The following is a 22,710-nucleotide window of genomic DNA, read 5'->3' on the forward strand; positions in this document are numbered from 1 at the left end:
GTAAAATAACATTGTCTGCAGAGAAAAAGCAGTTTTAAACAACTTTAACAAAATTTTACCAAAAAAGTAAAAAGTTCACACCCATTTAAAAGTACATGAAAGTCATAAGATAGTCAACAAAAACACTTTTCCTCAGATTAAAAGTATTTTCCAGAAAAAGTAAATGTTCTGTGACAAAAAAAGTAATGTGGAAGGTTTTCTCCTGAAGGGAATTTACCTGCCCATTAATAGAATAGCATTAGCTAACCATTCATCCTCAAAACCCTGTACAGGAGCATGCCTCCTGGTGGCAGAAAAGCTCTGAAGGACTTAGCACTCAAACCTGATGTTTTAATCAGCTCAGGTTGAATTGGCTAAAAGTCTGTGTGCATGGAAGGTGCCCTGAAGCTTTGGAAGCTTGCCAATTGTTATATTCTTATCAGGTTATAATCCAGATAGCTTAGGGTACTGCAGTAGTGATCATAATGAGTATCAGCAATAACCAGATCAGAGAGGCAATTATATCTAATAACAGAATTAACATCATACAGGGACAAGTTACATGCAGTGAACATAATAATTAGATCAGCACAACTAATCACACACACACAAACAAAGTGACTAGAACAAGACCAAACACAGTGAAGGTAATACAACAAGAGAAACAAGTAGTAGTGAGTATGAAAACAGTAATGTGTCTGAGCTGTGATGCCCCACCACTGGCAACAGTAATCAAGAAGCCTCAATCCTCACCACTGGCACCAGTGGGGGATGTACACTGGGAAGATGACAAGTACACACACAGTATTTCCAGATACAGCTCTCTGCATCAAGTGCAATTTCCCTTAAGAGCACACAGAGACCACAGTCAGTCCAGGGCTCATTTCTCCCTTTCTCCAGATCCTCAATAATAAGACTACCCACTGGCACAGCTATAGAGTTAAGTCCTTAGCCACGGTTCCAAGTTACGTCTTCCAATACTCTCTCTGTCCACCCAGTGCTTCATGTACCTGCCCAAGTATCTGACACACACACTCTTGGAGGTTTGTTTTACACACACACACACACACACTCCACACACACACACTCCACACACACACTCCACACACACACTCCACACACACACTCCACACACTCACACACACACCTGTGAAAGGCTGGTACAGGTTTACTAGCTATGCCCCTTCGGCCCAGACTATAAGGTAGTTAGCACTGCCACCAGAACCTCTTATCAGCTACATTAAGTCCCTTAACAAAGTTGTCCAATCTTACTATGTAATGTTACTATCAATACAAATGGTAGTTTGACCAAGGGCAAGGCTATTAGGACTGGCCCACACAGGGTCATCAAATAAATATGCAAGTACTCTCAGAATTTAAATAGCTCTATACAGATCAGCCACAATGTTCGTCTTTTCCCGGTTAGGGTCGCCACAGCGGAACTCCAGTCCGCTAATGATTGGCAGTTGGTTTTATGGTGTCGAGTTGCCAGCCCGACGCCCAATCTTCAACGAAGGCATGCCCATTCAACGCATGTCTTTCGAATGCCCACTCGACCGCAGGGAGGACATGCAGACTCCACACAGAAGGCACTCCCAACCCAAGCCGAGAATTGAACAGGAGAACCTCTTGCTGTGAGGTAACAACGTTACCGCTGCACCACCGTGGAAGTACTACAGATCAGCCAGAATGAAATGTTTAAATATATAGATCAGCCACAATGAAATGTTTAAATATATTTAATAATAAATAATAAAAGAACAAAACAATACTAAATATACATTTATAGTGACATCACAGTTCAAAATCACAGGAAATATTTAAAACAACATTGCAGGACAGGATGAAAAGTACACACACAGTATTTCCAGATGCAGTTCTCTGCATCAAGTGCAATTTCCCTTAAAAGCACACAGAGACCACAGTCAGTCCAGGGCTGGTTTCTCCCTCTTTCTCCAGGTCCCCAATAAGACTCCCCACAGGCAGAGCTATAGAGTTGAGTCCTTAGCCAGGGTTCCAAGCCAAGTCCTTCAACACTCTCTTTGTCCAACCAGTTCTTCGTGTTCCTGCCTAAGTAGCTATAAATACAAATGGTAGTTTGACCAAGAGCAAGGCTATTAGGAATGGCCCACACAGTGTCACCAAATAAATATAGAAATACTCTTACAGCTCAAATATCTCTACACAGATCAGCCACGATGACATTTTTAAGTACATTTAATAATAAAAGAACAAGACAATACTAAATATATATTTACAATGACATCAAATTCACAAAAACAGGAAATATTTAAAACATTGCAGAACAGTCTCACATAAATAAAGAAAAACATCTAAATTAAGATTTGCTATATCCTTGATTATACCTAAGACAGTTGTGCTGTTCCCTAGACTTACTTACTCACAGCAAGGCAAATGTGTAGTAAATGGATCTTCTGGTCAGGTCCAAGACAGACTACAAAATGATGTCTCTCTCAGAGAGTTCTTAAATTAATAGCTCAAATATTACTGCTGGAATAGCTTGCAGAATGACATAATTTCTTGTCATCTGACTCTAACTCAGGTAAATCCCTCACTGCTGAAAGCTAGCAGTATTTAGCATCCACCTGTGAAAATATACAGACAATGGCTTTTCCTGAGATCTTTGGTAAACTGCTGGAAGTCATAAACAATAAAACACTTCCAAGGCAACAGAGAAAGCTCCTTAGGTTTAGACATTGTGTCTGCTTGCTGCACTGAAACTGAAAGACAACATCTTTTTATGGCCTAGCCATAATGTAATTTAATTTCAGCTATTTTTTCTGAAATTTTGCAAGTTAACCTCCTGTATTCCAGTGTCCCCTGTTAAAATATATACATTTAAACAGTTACAATAGTGTATGTACACTTCTGTTCTATTCCAGCAGGGTACACTGTGGATACATTTCAAACAGCACTTTGTAAAATATCTCTTCAGCACTGCACAAACCATCTTATGACATGCAGCTCTAATACATTTGTAATACAAACATATTATATGAATCATGTTGATATTCACAAATGAAACGTAATTATTTACAAAATTTCAGATAGCTGGGCTGGCAGTATCCCTTTTCGTGACATGAGCTACCAATACTAAAATAAACCATTTAATGCATCAAGTAAGCAATAATAGATAGCTCACAGTCAGTGTACACCAAATAGTATAAATCCACAGGAATGAGGAGTCTTGACCAAAACCTTCAATGTTTGCATCAACAACAACATTTTAATAGAGTTTAAGCCAAACCAGATAAATAAGGATCCACCTTACCTTATTTAAAACATAAGCAAACATTTACATGAAGACAAAACACACCAAAGTACAAGCTTTAAAGGACACTGATGGAGAAGAGCAGCAGAATCCTTACAAAAGTGTGAGACGTAGTTTCTAACAACCAAGAGTAAAAAATGGATAAACGTTTGGCTCATATTCTGATGAGTGTACTACGCTGTACTGAATACAGCAAGCCAAGACTTAGGGAAAGTTCTCTATCAGATGCTAGAACACTGGAAAGCAAAGCTATCAGCATATCAGCACAGAACAACATCAGGTCCCACAATGGTTCCAAACTTAAATCCAAACAGCTCACCTGAAGAGACTCCACAAATAAGAGATGCACAGAGAATAGTCCAAAAGTATTAATGGCCAAGACAATAGCATCTGCCTTCCTCTCACCAGCAGCACACAGCAATGCTAATCCTAGAAGAAATCCAGAAGAGTGGGTCTCAGGAATCACCACAATCAGTAGTCAAGTCCAACATGCTGTAAGGGCTTAGTAGAAGTTCTTCTCCTTCTCTTGATGTAGGGCTTTGAAATGTAGCTCAGCATAAAAGAGCAAAAACTTGTCAAACACCATGCTTCATCCTTCAGAAGAGACATTAAACTGAAATCCCAGCTGTTTTATTTGGTGGAAGCTCAGGTGGATGTAAATGATCCAAAGGAAAGAAGTTTCCTGGTTCCCTGGCCAAATTTCACCTAGTCAGTACGATTAAAGCCTTGGGTCTCCCCTGGAAAGAGGCCATTGACCCTAAACTGGTCAATAAAATATAAATAAAATTAAAGAATTGCTTATCTTTCTGAAGCATAATGATTCCAATGGGAAATGAACTCAAGACATTCTGCATGTGATGCAAATTTGATAACTGCTACACTACAAAACCTTCAGGGTTCGGACTGTAGACATCTCTCACAGAAAGACACATTTTACAAATGTGAATAGGCACGTTACTGTGATCTGTTCTGCAGACATTTATATTAGGTAGGAGACAGCCACTTTTTGAATTTGTCCAATATGTATGCAAAACACTAGCCTCTCTACATGATCCCCATCAGGAACATGTCTACTAGGCAGCCAATACAAATTACCCTCGTATGCAAAGTTCACAAACTTAACTAATACCAAATTTAACCAAAAATGAGCAAACAGAGCACTAAGTACCAATGAAGTGACTCGGTTTTACACACAGACTGATAGGCAGTATTTAACTGCAGTGGTGGTGCTGTGGTAGCATTGTCGCCTCATAGTAAGACATTGTCCTGTTCGATTCTCAGCTAGAGCGTCTTCTGTGTGGAGACATGCATGAATGGGCGTACCTTCATTGAAGGTTGTGCGTCAGAGCTGGCAACTCGGCACGTAAAAATCTACTGCCAATCATTAGCGGACCGGAGTTCTGCTGTGACGACCCCTAACAGGGAAAAGCCGAAAGACACAACAAAAACAACAACTGACAGGCAGTATGTATTCAAACCCAAACATATAATATTCAAAGGTAATAAGCCAAGTGTGCATGTCAAGTACCCAAATAATATCAGTATCACCACAAAATGTACAGTGCAATTGCCAACCATATAACTCAGTTTTACACATGATGCTAAAAAACATCCCTGAGTCCACTGAGCAGAGGAATGAAGCCCTGCCTATGTCCCAGATCAATTAGTAGTTGAAGCGTGGGAGAATGACAGTAAGCTGGCAACATCAGCCCACCCATCCTGGAGAAGGGGGGGCATCATCAAGACCACTGCAGTGCTGACAACTACTAGACAGGAAGATGTTTACATGCATATCTACAAGGAAAATCTACCAGGTGCTTACATCGGCCACCTGAGGAGGAGGAGTTGAAACAAAAAACATAAATAACCCATATGGCTTCTTGGATGATGGCTGTGCCACAAGTAGCTCTTGCCCCTGTGATGGAGAATGAATGAATGAGCAGTAGTGGCAGAGGATAGGTGGTTGGGCAGGCAAGGGTGACTAAAAACTGATGTAAAAACTTTATATACAGAGCCTCTACCAAGCATTATATGAATTACTTAAACAGGTTGTCTTTTCAAAGTCACCTTTTATTATTGATATGCTTATCAGTCAGTATCCTCTGTCATTAGTTTATCTTTGGAGCATTTGCTGACTTTCAGTCACAGAAGAAACATTCACTGGGGTCCAGTGAAATTTTTCACATAATTGATCAAAACTCACTGACCTCACACTTAAATCTGCATATACAGCACTAGCACTCACTTCCATGTAATCCACTTCTTCAGGGTGTTCAAAAGCCAGAAATTCTTCAATGCTTAGTCCAGGAATTCCACCAATGTCAGCATTATCAAAGCGCTTCTTATCTCTTAGGTGTAGCTGTCAATAAAACAGAAAATGATAGCCATAACTGGAAATGCTAGATAGTCTTAAATATGAATAAATAAAACCCATTACATCAAGAAGATAAGCATGAAAATTAAACTAATATCAGAAAAATAAAATACATCATGTTTACTTTAATCTAACGTTTTACTATCTACAATAATGTCAAAATGGATTGACTTAAAGCACTAAAAGAGATGCGTTATGATGGATTCACTAATGAGTATGTTTGTATGCTGTACCTTCATTGCAAAATATTTCACTCAAGCTGTACCTGTAAAAGGTCATTTATGATTAGTATACTATCCTGGCAAACAAAACAAAAACAGCAGGACAGAAAGCTCAGTAACAGATGATCAACTTCTTGTCAGCATAAATTCCTAAACTGCTAACCAATTAAAAAAGCTGACAGCTAAGTTAGAAAAACAAGATTAACCTCCAACATCTAGTCAAACATTTATCACTGGAGTAACCAAAAAGTAAAAAGTGAGTGAAAACATACAATTTTCACCACCTCCACTACAAAACAAGGTTTGGCAGTGCTTGACTGTGATGAGTAAGAGCAGTCATATTTAGGTTCATAGGTTCATACTGGGCTATCTGCCCAAGGGCATTTATAAGCCTAGACCATAGATATGTGGCTTTCGCCACCCCTTTAGTTTGAATAAAACTATGCCTATTATTTTGCTGTGCCTCTGTCAAGCAGTGACACTGAAGTAATCCCTGGGTATATCTGCGATCTCCCATCCATTGGTCAAGATTCCTCTTGAACAAGGCCAGCGAGGTGCTCTGCCTCACATGTATCGGGATTTTGTTCCACAGCATAGGGAGTCTCTGGGTGATGAATCTGTCCCTCCAGCACGTCCTATTAATAACCGTGTCAAGGTTTAAGTCTCCCACCCTTGTGGTTCTGAGGGATCTAGATTTTTTGAGGTGAAGCATATTCATCAAATCTGGGTTTGACATGGCCTTATATGTCAGGCACAGGTCACCTCTGAGCAAGCGGTATGAGACTGAATAGAGCTGGAGTTCTTTCAGTCAGGCAGCATAAGACATATTTTTGAGACCCTTTATCCTCTTGGTGAGGAACTTTTGGGGCCTTTCCAGCTGCTGCAGGTGTCGGGTCAGATACATTCCAAATGGGGCATTGTACTCAATCATAGGTCTAATGAGTGATGAGTACAGGGGGACGATGACCTCCCTTGATCTAGATGTGAATCCCTTCATGATCAGGTGGGCAATGTAGAAGGTTTTCCTGACTACTTTAGCAACATGAGTGTCAAACGAAAGGCTAGTGTCAACCTGGGTCCCCAGGTCCCTGATGACTTCTTCTGTGCTCAGTGGATTGCCACCTATATGGTAGCTAGGGGTAACCTTGTTTTTCCCAAAGGGTATGACTATGCATTTCTTGGCGTTTAACTTTAGGCCATGGCTCTGGCACCAGTTATCCATTTCTGTGAGGCTCATCTGAAGGATATCTGTGTCAGAAGTGTTTTCGACTATGGCGCCCAGTTTGCATCTGCAAACTTTGTCAGCCATAACCCTCCTGTGTTTGCTTGTACTTCAGAAAAGTAGATGCCGAACAAGAGTGGACCCAGGACTGAGCCCTGTGGTACACCACTTGTGACAGGCTTTGAGTCTGACATGGCTCCAGCAACTCTGACCCTGTGGGTTCTGTCACTTAGCCAGTTTGCAACCCATCTTGTGATGTATGGGTTTACATTCAAGCTGATGAGTTTTTCGATGATACCTGAGTGGGGTATTGTGTCAAGGCCTTTGCCACGTCGAGGTAGGCTGTATGGACTGCCTTTCCTCATCAATGGCCTTGGTGACTGTTTCAAAAAGTCAACCAAGTTTAAAAGGCATGATCTGCCTTTGACAAAGCCAAACTGGGTTGGATCCAAAGTCTGCAAGTTTCCTATGTCTTTATTTATGAGTTCCATTATGATCCTCTCCATGGCTTTGCAGATAAGGCTTGTCAAGCTAATGGGACGGTAATTTCTAGGGTCGGTGGAGGCACCGCCCTTGTGAAGTGGGACCACAGTCACCATGCGCCACTCCTTGGGTACGTATCCTGAGGTGATGCTAAGATTAAACAGCTGTCCTAACTGCGGGTTTAATTCCTCATTGAGTTCATGGAGCACACAGCCGGGGACACCATCCGGTCCCATGGATGCTGTGTTTTTTGCCTTGGAGAGAGCAGTTCTGACCTGGGCGTTGGAGATGTTTGGGGGGCTACAATCCTCTGGTATAGATATCTCTCCTTTTGGGGGGAGGGGGGGGAGTTTGCACTGAACCTGTCAGCCAGTATGTTGGCAATGTGTGTAGGTTCAGTAATCTTCACATCATTTTGGACCAATTCTGAGCATATCTGGGAGTTTCCTCCTAGACTTCTAACATAGCTAAAGAAGGCCTTATGATTGTCTTTTGTGTCCTTGGCGATTTTTCTCTCAAAATTAGCCTTGGATGATTTTATGAGAGCTCTTAGTTTTTTACTTATAATGATCAAAGGTGTCTTACCTTTCAAGGATTTTGCTCTTTCTTGTAGTAGCTTCCTCCTTTTGTTGTAGAGCTTGTTTATGGCTGGGGTCCACCAGACTGGACGCTTGCCTTTGGTACAAAGAGTCTTAGTTTTGTTTGGGATTGCCTGATCCATGCAGTCCTGTAGGTGCTGGTAGAAGGCATTTGTAAGTGATTCAGCGGTTTGAGTAATGTTTACCACTGGCTCAGGGGCCTTAAAGGAGACCACACTAGTTTTTAGAAGCGTGAAGTCGGCTTTTGAGAAGTTTTTCACTGTGGTCTTTTTTATTTCAGGTGGGGGCAGGATGAGGACCTCCAGCGAGATTAGTTTATGATCTGATCTCACCAGTGAGGGGTATACTTCCGGTGATGAACATTGTGATCCCATGTTTGTGATGATGAGGTCAAGTATGTTTTCTCCTCTTGTGGGGATGGTGACTAGTTGTTCCATGGCATTTGAGTTTATGAACTCCAGGAACCTTTGGGCTAGAGAGTTTGGGCTTGAGTAGTGTTCCCAGTCTATATTAGGGTAGTTGAAGTCACCTAGTATGATGGGGTTTGGAGATACATTTATCCCCTCCAGTGTTTTCAGGAAGGCCATGTGAGGTTCCTGAGTTTGAGAGGGTGGCCTGTAACATGCTACAAATTGCAGAGCAGTCTTGCCTATGGTTAATTGCACCTGGATGGTCTCCGATGCATCGTGCGTTGCCACCAACCTTGAGGTGTGGGTGTCCTTTATGAATATGGACACCCCCCCTTTTTCTTGGTGTTGTCCGGATTTTGGGGCCGGAACGCATGATATGAGGTGAAACCTGATAGTGCTGGGGTGCTCTTAGGAGCCTTGAACCAGGTTTCTGTCACAGCACAGACATCGATGTTCTCCATACTGAGAAGGGCCTCGAGTGCGTGCATCTTGAGATTGAGACTTCTGGCATTGAGCAGCATTACCCTTAGTTTTTTTACTTTTTTGTGTTCTAGGGTGGTAGGTTTAGAATTTGAGCCTTGCCTAAAAAGGCACTATGGGGTGGCAAGAGCCTTTGACAATATCCGGAAGCCCAGGGTGACAGGTGCAAGCCGTCCCTCATGGGCAGCGTGGCTTGTCCAGCATGTCATCCCAGGCAGACAGACATTGGATCCCCTTTGAATGACACCAGAATTTAAGCCAATTGTTAAAGTTGATCATCTTATCACTGTATTGTGGCATCATTCTAGGTGAAGGTAGGATACTGCTCAAGGTCAGGGTCATACCTGCTTGGGCTACATAATCAGAGAGCTCCTCAATGTCTCTTTTCATGTAGTCCAAGGAGGTACGTCTCAGGTCGTTGACACCAGCGTGGACAATGACTGAGTCGTACTTGTACCTGCTGTTGAGAGACCTGCTGTTGAGAGACCTGAGTGCTTGCGTTATGTGGCGGATTCTAGCGCCCGACAGGCAGCTTACTGTTACCTTCTCCTTACTCAGTCTGGTGAGCGGGACATCAGTGTGTCTGACTATAGAGTCACCAATGACGAGTGTGTCTGGCATTGTGTTTGGCCTTAAGGGCTGTGACTGTTTGACACTCTGACTGTGTGGTCTATGTGCTGCATGTGTTTGGTCCCGAGGTGGTAGTTGTTTGGGTGTCTGCTTTGGTGGCCTCCGCTGTTTTGGTAGATTTTTGATCAGAGCCTCCGAGTATGTCTTTGCGTGATTATGTGTATGATTTGAAGTTGTGATGGTACTATGTGTGACTGGGTATGTAGTGTGTGTGGTTTCCTTCTCCTCCTGTCTGGTCTTGCCAGTCCTGTGTTGAGAGAGCTCAGCCTCCAGTTTGGCCGTATAGTTGCATCTCTCGCATGTATTTGTGTTTTGTGGGAGAAGGAGAGGATTGTCTGTGTACATGAGGCAATTGTAACATTGCCTCAATATTCCCAGGTTCACAAGTTGAGCAGGAGAGGACACTAGCAATTGATCCCTCGACATGCTAGAAGTAATAGATAAAAAAAAACTTACAAAAGACTCTGAGGGATGTGGGTTCTAGGCTGGTAGGGTACTATCCACAGTTTATTAACATGCTAATAGTTAGGGTAGGGTACTATCTATAATAAAAAAAAAACTTACAAAAGACTCCGAGGGATGTGGGTTCTAGGCTGGTAGGGTACTATCTATAATAAAAGTGCTCACTATATTTATGACTTAAGACAAGAAAGGACCGTGATAAAAGTATTAAGAATGACTAAGACTACAAAATCTACATGCTCAAGTTTTATAACATACAAAAGCCACAGTTACAACATAACAATTCCAATGAAAGAGCAAAGAAAATATCCAAACTTCTGCTGAAAAATGTGTCTGTACAAATTAAATGACATTATGCCCAGGCAAGGAAACATAATGCTTAACACATGCCTAATGCTCAGCGGAGTGTTGGAAAATCTATTATGCTGTAAATAAAATCTAGTGGAAAAATACTGTTTCGAGACTCAAACTTATGACCTAGTGACCTTCTACAAGCTTGAATACTATAACCCTGAGTTGATATTTTCTACATATACGAGAAGAAGAAAATATAAACACCAATTGCAGCAATCAACTTTCTTAAGCCCAGCAGATTGTAAACTTGGCAAAACTATTAGCATGTTAATAAACTGTGGAAGTACACATGTGTAGCTGTGGTAACAGTACTTCTTTATTACAAGCATACACAAATGTATGTATATTAATATGGCTGCTAAACACAATATCAAAACACTTTCTTCGACTATGGGTGAGCCTGATTATTTGTTCATATGTCAGGAGGATTGAAATATATTGATTGGCTGAAGCAAGATGGCACATTAGCAGACAGTAGGAAATATCTACTCTCCTCACTACTGTGCAGTCTTGAAGCATGTGCATGTACATATGTATGTGTGTGTATATATATATATATATATATATATATATATATATATATATATATATATATATATTTGACTATCATATCAAACAGTGAACACTCCAAAGAGTGAACAGAAAGATAGCAATCTTTTAGAGCAAATCTAAAAACAAAAAAAGCAACACACTTTTTACAGGGGGGAAAGACTCCCTGCAACCTCAAACCTCACGTTAGTTATATATACCAACTTCAAGATCATTCAATAGTGAGGAAATTTATAAATACATATATAAAGAGGGGGAGAGAGAGAGAGGGAGAAGTATTATATAGTTGCTGGGGGGGGGTGTTGAGCAAAACACAATTTCTGCTTTGGGCAGCATGCGGTAGTCTCAAAGTGTTTTCAGAATTTGGGTGAAAGTGCATTTGATGGTTTTGTTTTTTTTTGTTTTGTTTTTTTCCAGAATGCTGTACAATCATACACATGCACATAAATGTAGACTACAATTGCACTTGTCTATCACAGCACTGACTGCCTTTTTGTCAGGTGCTAATGCATAAAAAATATACTTTGACTCCCAATCCATTAAAACTTCTAAAATCAACATTTGTGCAGGGCCATTCCCATACCCCACCCCAACACTGCAACTTAATATATACTAAATGTAAAATTACAAAATACCAATTACACTTACTGCACTATTTAGTGATAAAACAGCAAACTACTCGTACTTCAACTCATTTTGTATACAATACTGTTGATAGAAAGAAACTGGTGTATTTTCTGGCTTTGAACTCGGGTTGTGGTTGAAAAGGGTCAAAATACCAGTTCACTTACTTAGTGAACAAACAGTAAATAGTAATAATAACAATACATTATGCAAAACCCCCAATAAAGTAGAATTGTGTAAGTTGAACTTATCATAAAAGTAGACAGTCAATCACTGCTGCAGTAGCCTTAGCTATATGGGTTACATCCTGCTGAGGATAAAAACAAAAATGAAACACGAACAACAGTCTAAATCTGACAGCCTTTTAATGCTGCTCCACACACTAAGCGCTTTCACCATAAATCAATGGCATCATCAGAGTGAATGGTAGCTGTTCACAAACTCCTTACATACGCGTCTCAATCACTTGTTATTCAATTAAGAATGAAGCACAATCATCTTAAAGCTAAACTACATACAAAAAAGAAGAACCATACATAAAATACAATTGCAACCCACAGATACAAATCTTATAATAAATATAAAAAAGAAAAGACCCAAATATTTAAAGTGTTTCCACCTAACGTAAATACAATAAAATAAATCCACAACAATGTAAATAAAAAACACATATCTAAATTTTAGTGGCTCGATGTTTCTAAACTGGCCCTACAGAAATAAAATCATTCAACCCAGGTGTTGTTGCATTTAAAATGACATGCCACATATATTCCAAAAGTTCCACTTTTAGTTTTTCGTCGCCACCCCTTTCATTGTGCAACACCCTGTCAATTACAAAAAATAAAAATCTTTTAAAGGTGGTATATACAATACTGTGCATATATAGGGCATTGTGAGGGTCTCTGTTTCTAATGGTCCGAAGATGTTCAACTATCCGGTCTCTCAGCCTACGGATAGTTTTACCTACGTAAAATGCGCTACAGCTGGTACATGTAGCCAAGTACACCACCCTCTGAGTGTTGCAATTAACCCTTCCTGGACAAGAGATAGTCCTGTTGTAACTCGGGACACTTATATAAGGTCCATCATTAATAAATCTACAAGACTTGCAAGTCCCACATTTATTCATTTTGGAAAGGGTGTATCCAAGCTTATGTCCTTCTAAGAACCCCTTGATATTTCTCCCCCTAGAGAAAACTACTTTAGGAGACAGCCTAGAACACGTTTCAATTCACAGTCAAAACATAGATCCCACGCTGTACATATGGAATCCACTATGCCATGTATTTGATTGTTGTATTTAAGGGCCGATGCCTTTGAATCTGAAACACTATGTTTATTAACTGTTCTCTCAAATTCTATGTTGTTCCCCTTAAGTATAGATGAAAAAGTAGCATCTCTCTTACTTAGTACCTCGTTACGTATTTTAGTCAACATTTTCAAGGGATAACCTCTATCAAGAAACATCCCTATCAATGTATATAACTCTTGTTTCAAAACTTGATTGTAAAAATGATGATATGGAGTGGTCATTTTTAACTATTGATATAGTCAACCTGTTCACTGTTATACCACATGAGGATGGTATAAATTACTTTACACAAAGTTTAGTGAAATGTGAACATTTAGGTAGTGACAAAATAAATTTATTGGTATCATTTATGGATATGGTACTTAAAATAATTTTTTGACCTTTGAAGGGGAAATTTTTCATCAAGTTTCACGTGTGGCCATGGGGGCAAAATGTGTCCCTAGTTTTGCCAAATTGGTTTTGCTCCAATGGGAAGAATAATTTGTTCTGAATTCATCATTTAAAGAAAAAATTGTCCTTTACAATCGATTTTTGGATGACGTCCTGGTACTTTGGAGGGGTAATTATGAAGAAGCTAGGTTATTTGTAGAATACCTTAATACTACAACACCCTTCTTCAAATTTACCAGTAAGTGGGACAGCAAACAATTGAATTCTTGGATATCAGGTTAACAAAAACTTCTGAAGGGCTTGAGAGCAATATATTCAGGTAGGAAACACATAGCAAGTCATTGCTCCACTACAACAGTTGTTACCTCCTGGTGGCAGAAAAGCTCTGAAGGACTTAGCACTCAAACCTGATGTTTTAATCAGCTCAGGTTGAATTGGCTAAAGGTCTGGGTGCATGAAGGTGCCCTGAAGCTTTGAAAGTTTGCCAGTTGTTATACTCTTATCAGGCTATAATCCAGATAGCTTAGGGTACTGCAGTAGTGATCATAATGATGAGTATCAGCAATAACCAGATCAGAGAGGCAATTATAATCTAATAACAGAATTAACATCATACAGAGACAAGTTACATGCAATGAATGGTAATAATTAGATCAGCACAACTAATCACACACACACACACACACACACACACACACACACACACACACACACACACACACACACACCTGTGAAAGGCTGGTACAGGTTTACTAGCTATGACCCTTCTTCCCAGACTATAAGGTAGTTATCACTGCCACCAGAACCTCTTATCAGCTACATTAAGGCCCTTAACAAGGTTGTCCAATCTTACTGTGTAATGTTACTATCAATACAAATGGTAGTTTGAACAAGGGCAAGGCTATTAGGACTGGCCCACACAGGGTCATCAAATAAATATGCAAGTACTCTCAGAATTTAAATAGCTCTATACAGATCAGCCACAATGTTTTCCTTTTGGCTTTTCCCGGTTAGGGGTCGCCACAGCGGAACTCCGGTCCGCTAATGACGGGCAGTTGGTTTTATGGTGTCGAGTTGCCAGCCCGACGCCCAACCTTCAACGAAGGCGCGCCCATTCAACACATGTCTTTCGAACACTCACTCGACCGCAGGGAGGACATGCAGACTCCACACAGAAGGCACTCCCAACCCAAGCCGAGAATTGAACGGGAGAACCTCTTGCTGTGAAGTAACAATGCTACCGCTGCACCACCGTCGAAGTACTACAGATCAGCCACAATGAAATGTTTAAATATATAGATCAGCCACAATGAAATGTTTAAATATATTTAATAATAAATAATAAAAGAACAAAAACAATACTAAATATATATTTATAGTGACATCACAGTTCAAAATCACAGGAAATATTTAAAACAACATTGCAGGACAGGATGACAAGTACACACACAGTATTTCCAGATGCAGTTCTCTGCATCAAGTGCAATTTCTCTTAAAAGCACACAGAGACCACAGTCAGTCCAGGGCTGGTTTCTCCCTCTTTCTTCAGGTCCCCAGTAAGACTCCCCACAGGCAGAGGTATAGAGTTGAATCCTTAGCCAGGGTTCCAAGCCAAGTCCTTCAACACTCTCTTTGTCCAACCAGTTCTTCGTGTTCCTGCCCAAGTAGCTGACCCACACACTGACACACTGACACACACACACACACACACACACACACACACACACACACACACACACACACACAGACACACACAGACACACACAGACACACAAGGGAAAGGCTGGCACAGGTTTATTAGCTATGTCTCCTTTTGCACAAACTATAAGGTATTTATCACTACCACCAGAACCCCTTATTTTAAGACTCTTAACAAAGGGTGTCCAATCTTACTGTGTAATGTTACTATCAATACAAATGGTAGTTTGACCAAGAGCAAGGCTATTAGGAATGGGCCACACAGTGTCATCAAATAAAGAAAGAAATACACTTACAACACAAATATCTCTACACAGATCAGCCACAATGAAATTTTTAAGTATATTTAATAATAAAAGAACAAGACAATTTGTTTGTGTCTTTCGGCTTTTCCCAGTAGTGGATTTTTCCATACCGGGTTACCAGCCCTGACGCACAACCTTCAACGAAGGCACGGCCCATTCACATATGCCTCCACACAGAAGACTAGCTGAGAATCGAACGGGACAACGTCTTACTGTGAGGCGACAATGCTACCGCAGCACCACCACCGCAGTATAAAGACAATACTAAATATATATTTACAATGACATCAAATTCACAATCACAGGAAATATTTAAAACATTGCAGAACAGTCTCACATAAATAAAGAAAAACATCTAAATTAAGATTTGCTATATCCCTGATTATACCCAAGATAATTGTGCTGTTCCCTAGACTTACTTACTCTGAGCAAGGCAAATGTGTGGTAAATGGATCTTCTGGTCAGGTCCAAGACAGACTACAAAATGATGTCTCTCTCAGAGAGTTCTTAAATTAATATCTCAAATATTACTGCTGGGATAGCTTGCAGAATGACATAATTTCTTGTGATCTGACTCTATCTCAGGTAAATCCCTCACTGCTGAAAGCTAGCAGTATTTAGCATCCACCTGTGAAAATACACAGACAATGGCTTTTCCTGAGATCTTTGGTAAATGCTGGAAGTCATAAACAATAAAACACTTCCAAGACAACAGAGAAAGCTCCTTAGTTTTAGACATCGTGTCTGCTTGCTGCACTGAAACTGAAAGATAACATCTTTTTATGGCCCAGCCATAATGTAATTTAATTTCAGCTATTTTTTTTCTGAAATTTTGCAAGTTAACCTCCTGTATTCCAGTGTCCCCTGTTAAAATATATACATTTAAACAGTTACAATAGTGTATGTACACTTCTGTTCTATTCCAGCAGGTTACACTGTGGATACATTTCAAACAGCACTTTGTAAAATATCTCTTCAGCACTGTACAAACCATCTTATGACATACAGCTCTAATACATTTGTAATACAAATGTATTATATGAATCATGTTGATATTCACAAATGAAATGTAATTTACAAAATTTCAGATAGCTGGACTGGCAGTATCTCTTTTCGTGACATGAGCTACCAATACTAAAATAAACCATTTTAGTGCATCAAGTAAGCAATAATAGATAGCTCACAGTCAGTGTACACCAAATAGTATAAATCCACAGGAAAGTGGAGTCTTGACCAAAACCTTCAATGTTTGCATCAACAACAGCATTTTAATAGAGTTTAAGCCAAAACAGACAAATAAGGATCCACCTTACCTTATTTAAAACATAAGCAAGCATTTACATGAAGACAAAACACACCAAAGTACAAGCTTTAAAGGACACTGATGGAGAAGAGCAGCAGAATCCTTACAAAAGTGTGAGACGTAGTTTCTAACAACCAAGAGTAAAAAATGGATAAAGTTTGGCTCATATTCTGATGAGTGTACTACGCAGTACTGAATACAGCAAGCCAAGACTTGGAGAAAGTTCTCTATCAGATGCTGTAACACTGGAAAGCAAAGCTGTCAGCATCTCAGCACAGAAGAACATCAGGTCCCACAATGGTTCCAAACTTAAATCCAAACAGCTCACCTGAAGAGACTCCACAAATAAGACATGCACAGAGAATAGTCCAAAAGTATCAATGGCGTCTATGATCTCCTACCTAATATAAATGTCTGCAGAACAGATCACAGTAACGTGCCTATTCACATTTCTAAAATGTGTCTGTCTGTGAGAGATGTCTACAGTCCGAACCCTGAAGGTTTTGTAGTATAGCAGTTCTCAAATTTGCATCACATGCAGAATTGGAATCATTATGCTTCAGAAAGATAAGCAATTCTTTAATTTTATTTACATTCTATTGACCAGCTTAGGGTCAATGGTCTCTTTCCAGGGGAGACCCAAGGTTTTAATCGTACTGACTAGGTGAAATTTGGCCAGGAAACCAGGAAACTTCTTTCCTTGGGATCATTTACATCCACCTGAGCTACCACCAAATAAAACAGCTGGGATTTCAGTTTAATGTCTCTTCTGAAGGATGAAGCATGGTGTTTGACAAGTTTATGTTCTTTTATGCTGAGCTGCATTTCCCAGCCCTACATCAAGAGAAGGAGAAGAACTTCTACTAAGCCCTTACAACATGTGGGACTTAACTACTGATTGTGGTGATTCCTGAGACCCACACTTCTGGATTTCTTCTAGGATTAGCATTGCTGTGTGCTGCTGGTGAGAGGAAGGCAGACGCTATTATGTCTTGGATCATTTACATGTAGCCCCTATCTATAAGGGAGAAGTGTTCTAAACCGGGGGGGAATATGCAGTTATCTATTCAATATCCATTATATATTCATTATGCACTTGTGTACATGGTGTGTCTTATTAAAAAAAAAAATATATATATATATATGTGTGTACACGTGTATATATATATATATATATATATATATATATATATATGTATATATCGAGAAAAGCACACAAGTGTATTCACCACGGAAACGGCAATGTCAAATACTCACAAAGTCCAATAAAGTACGAACAATTTATTTAATCCATATGAAGTTATAAGCAGAAAAAACAGGAAAATAAGCGCTTTCTCGTAGCAACTGTACGCTTCATCAGATTCCAAACAAAATAAATAAGCCACATACATACACTAACCAAACCCTACTTCTAACCTAAAGTAAAACACCAAAACCCTACTTCTAACCCTACACTAAACCCCATATACACAACTAACTATGCACTATCCTTAACCCCTCCCCCTAAGGTCCGTAACTACCGCACACTTCCCCTACAGACATACACCCAAACAAAATAAATAATCCACATTCATACATTTAACAAAACCCTACTTCCAACACTACACTAAACCCCTCATACACAACTATCTATGCACTATCCTTAACCCCTCCCTAACCCCAAGGTCCATAATTACTGCACACTTCCCCTACAAACATACACCCAAACAAAATAAATAATACACATACATACACTTAAAAAAAACCTACATCTAACACTACACTAAATCTTATATACATTACCCATATATCCACTTACTTTAACCCAAATCCTAACCCTAAAGTCCTATCTATCGCACACTGACCTTACGGAGCTATACCGCAGACAGGTCAACCAAAACAAATCGACATCCCGGAATTCGCGGTTTTGGACGCTCAAGGTTCATGTACTTCGAGCAATACGGGTCAACGTATTTGTGTAAATGGGTTTTTGATCTCGTAAGAGGAACCCATAGATATATAGACAAGGTACATACGCACACACGCGCGCGGACGTATATCTGTAGACATATATACATACAAAAACTTGTGACATTTGTTTGATTACCACTACATTGAACAATGGCTTACTGAAACAATTCTGCAAACTGACAGGGTTTCATTAAACTCTCTGCAACCCTTAAAATAAAATAAAAACACACAAGCTCACCTGTACTGATCACACTCCTTGCTCCCTATATATACCAACTCAGAAGTCACATAACAATGGGGAAAAGGAGTATTTCCCTTTCCCCACTAAATGCCAATCTCAACAAAAACACATGACAAACAGAAACAAACACTGTAAGTGAATGGTACAAATCCATTAAATTACACAGAAAAAAATACATCACCCTGCAAATGGTCAAACACTTTGCAGCATTTGATGAAATATTTTTCAACTTGATGCAGAAAATGGACACTTGCCTAAAGCACAACTGATTCAACGTACATAACCTTTTATATTATTTGAATGCAGACAAAACTTATTCAAGCTTACAAGTTAAAATTTGTGTTAACATAAAACATCTTTACTGGAAATAGTGACAGATGGAATTTAAACATTTAAGGGTCATTCACTGCTCTGTAATTAACTAAACAATTCAAAATGAAAAGTAAAAGTTCATTCCCTCTTCTTAGCCTTGGCTTGGTAATGCAAGCTGATCAACAGTCCCTTTAGTGGCAAGGTTTTGTCAGTACTAACATTTCTTTCACCAGATCTAATTAGGTAACAGGTCTCTGTAGAGATAAAAACAGATCCCTGTTCAAAATAATCTACTCTCTCTGCTGACAAGGCTCCAGCAGGCACATGCTTTTCCTTCTTCTGGGTGTCACACAGGCCCACTTTCCTTTGGTGCAGAAAGATGGGGGTTCCAGTCCCACACCAGATGATTGATCAATTACTGACACTGCAGTTCAGAATTGGGGGGGGGGGGGCACTAATGAGTGCGTTATCCTTCAGGATGAGATGTTAAACAGAGTTGCCATATGCTTAAGTTGGTGGTAGCTCAGGTGGATGTAAAAAAATTACATGGCACCTATACAAAAAAGAGTAGGGGGGAAGTTCCACAATGCCCTGTCCGAATTTCCGCTAGTAGTAGTATAAATACCACCGTGGGTCTCCATGAAAAGAATTTACTAGCATAGTGGGACTAAACAGATCGACAAAAGATAAAATAAATAAATAGAAAACAAGAGCTCAGCAGGCAGGAATTCAGTCAGTTTCTGACTGATGCTTGTTTGATGATTTGAAAATGCTGACTTTCAGAATACTGAACGCAAAATGTAAAACATTCAGAAGGTCGTGGTTTTTGCCCTTTCACTTCTGTAGTACTATCTCTGAGTTGATATGTGTAATTAACAGGGGATGTGCGTGGGGGTTCGTGAGAGCTTGCCCCCTGGAAAAAAAAAATATTTTAGAGTTTTTGGCTCATTTCTGATATTCCATGCACTCAGCATTGTGTGTTCAATGTTTTGAGTGTCAACTATTTATATACTCACCATTTTCACATAGACCCATTAATGACAGGTGATAAAACATAAATGAAGAAGACAAATAAGGAAGATCTTTTTTCAAAGTCTTCCCTCACACAACTGAAGAACTCTGGCAAAATTCATTAATGTAAACCTCAAAAGCAACAGCAGTATTTAATTTTTGTGCTTTCATAGTCTCTGAGTGAAGCACAACATGCACACAATAAAATAAAATCAGGTGGACAATCTTTAAGCACATTTAAAAGAATGAAATAAAGTTATTTCCTACTACCTCGAGTAGGCAATACCAGAAAACAAGGAAAATGAACAAAAGTCTCTTTTTGCAGACTCAAATACAGCCAGATAAAGAAGCATTTTACAAAGCAGTTCCAGTGTATACCTACAATCCTGGTAGGACACCTTGGGGCCAACAATTCACTCCAATAATCTGAAAACTCTTCCATTTCCTCACTACTTCACTAGGATATGTGGTTTCCAGTCTTTCACTCTCTCAAGGTACACACCTTTCAAAAGCAGTTCGACTGTCTCTTATTTATTTATTTACTTATTTAACATTTGTTAACCAGGAAATTCCGACTTGGATCAAAGCCAATTTTCAGCGGAGGCCCGGAGAGAAACGCTCCAGGCGCATGTCCTTGTAATGTGGGAGGAAACTAAAGCACCCTGAGGAAACACACACAAATGCAAGGAGGACATGCAGACTCCACACAGAAGGCACCCCAGCTGAGAATCGAACCAGAGAACCGCTTGCTGTGAGGCGACAACACTACCACTGTGCCATCCAGTGGGTTCTCCAGACTCCTCCAGAGTGTACCCACTGAGCCTGTTTCACTCTGCAACTTCTGCCATATTGTCTTTGGCCAATGTTTATATATGTAGCTGACTCGCCCCTATACCTAATTACCTGTGTAATGGGGGCTTAAATGGGTAGCTACTTAGCATACCCCTTTTTAAATCTAAACATATTTAGAGTTTTAATAAAAAGGCCCATGTTGTTTTTTTTTCATGTACTTATATGCAAGGGTGTACTTAGGTATTTTCGGACCTAATGCTGTCCCACTGATGCCCATCAAAAAATCTAGTCTTCTAAAGTACACCAATGCATGTGAGTGTGTGTATATGTGTAAAACAGACAAGAATTCCTTCTGAAAGTTCTTTTTGAAGAAAGTTGATGAATGGCTTTAGCAATCATGTCTATTTTACATTCTGCTAGGCAAATGTTTTTGCTAGGAAATGGTTGGGGGGATTTAAAATACCATTTGGATGCATTTGACATTGTTTAGTATTAAAGTTTACTAGTCAGAAGTATAGTAAAGAATATATCTAGAGTACAGTAATTAAATCATTAAAAGTGTGATGGGACAATGGATCTTTTTTTAATTTATCAAAACATTTTGGGTTTCAAATACTGTGATGGGAATGGGACCCACTCTTAAGTCAGGGTACTGCTTCATTCTTTGATGTTCGCAGAGAGCCCTCTTCTCAGCTCGCATGGTGCACGCAGAATTGCCCCCTTCTGCAGTTCATATGACGTTAAATGATTTGCAGCATGTTCAAGTATGACTGTAAATTAAATTTTTATTAGCACTGTTGTATGGCTACTGACTTCTGCGGTGGTACAGCGGTAGCATTGTTGCCTGACAGCAAGAGGTTCTCCCATTCGATTCCCGGCTGGAGTGCGGGGAGTGCCTTCTGTGTGGAGTCTGTATGTCCTCCCCGCGGTTGGGTGGGCGTTCGAAAGACATGTGCAAATGGGCGTGCCTTTGTTGAAGGTTGAACGTCGAGCTGGCACCTCAGCGTTCGTGAAAATCAACTGCCAATCATTAGCAGACCGGAGTTCAGCTGTGGCGACCCCTAAACGGGAAAAGCCGAAAGACAACAACAACAACTGTTGTATAGCTACTGGAATTATCTAGGCATTTTTCTTCCATGATGCTCTTTTTTGCTTGCAAATTCTAGTAAGTTATGACTGCCTCTCTGTATACGCAAGACTCTATAATTACTGGGTGCATCTAGTTTTTCAACTATTGGTGTTGGGTAATCCCTTGTTCATTGTCCAACCACACTTTTACTGATTTAACTACTGTATGTTCATAAGTTCATAGTTGATTGCTGAGCTAATGACTCCAGGGGGCCTTTTTAAGCCTAGCCATGCCTCCCAAAAAGTATCTGACAGGTTTTGATACCCTAGGGTTAGGGGAGGTATATGTAGGCTTTGGCTTGATTGGTCAAGCATTTACAGGCCGCCTTTGTCTACTACAGACATAAGTACCAGACCAAAGGTAAATTTACAGATTCCACATCATGTGCTCCAAGTTACACTTGAATTGGGTTAGGAAAGATCTCTGCTTCACATGGATGGGATGCCTGTTCCAAAGAAGGGATAGTCTCAGAGACATATACCTTTCCTACCAACGTGTCCTATTTATGTTGCAGACAAGGTTTAGATCCCTAGATTGGGTAATTTTGATGCTACTTGTTCTGTGGCTACGCAACAGGGTCCATCAGAC

General features: G+C 40.0%; 1 protein-coding gene across 2 annotated transcripts in view; it reads right to left on the reverse strand.

The window, feature by feature from the left end:
* RCN2 (reticulocalbin 2) overlaps positions 1 to 22,710 on the reverse strand; it is a 436,021-nt gene that overhangs the window by 128,726 nt on the left and 284,585 nt on the right. For both annotated transcript variants that reach the window (XM_044077463.1, XM_044077464.1), the window contains exon 6: positions 5,517 to 5,630. In XM_044077463.1, coding sequence (XP_043933398.1) covers positions 5,517 to 5,630 — 114 coding nt within the window. The remainder of the gene's footprint in view (positions 1 to 5,516; positions 5,631 to 22,710) is intronic.

This window comes from Protopterus annectens, chromosome 7.part0 (assembly GCF_019279795.1).
Source record: "Protopterus annectens isolate FY-2018-M chromosome 7.part0, PAN1.0, whole genome shotgun sequence".
Classification (NCBI taxonomy): domain Eukaryota; kingdom Metazoa; phylum Chordata; order Ceratodontiformes; family Protopteridae; genus Protopterus; species Protopterus annectens.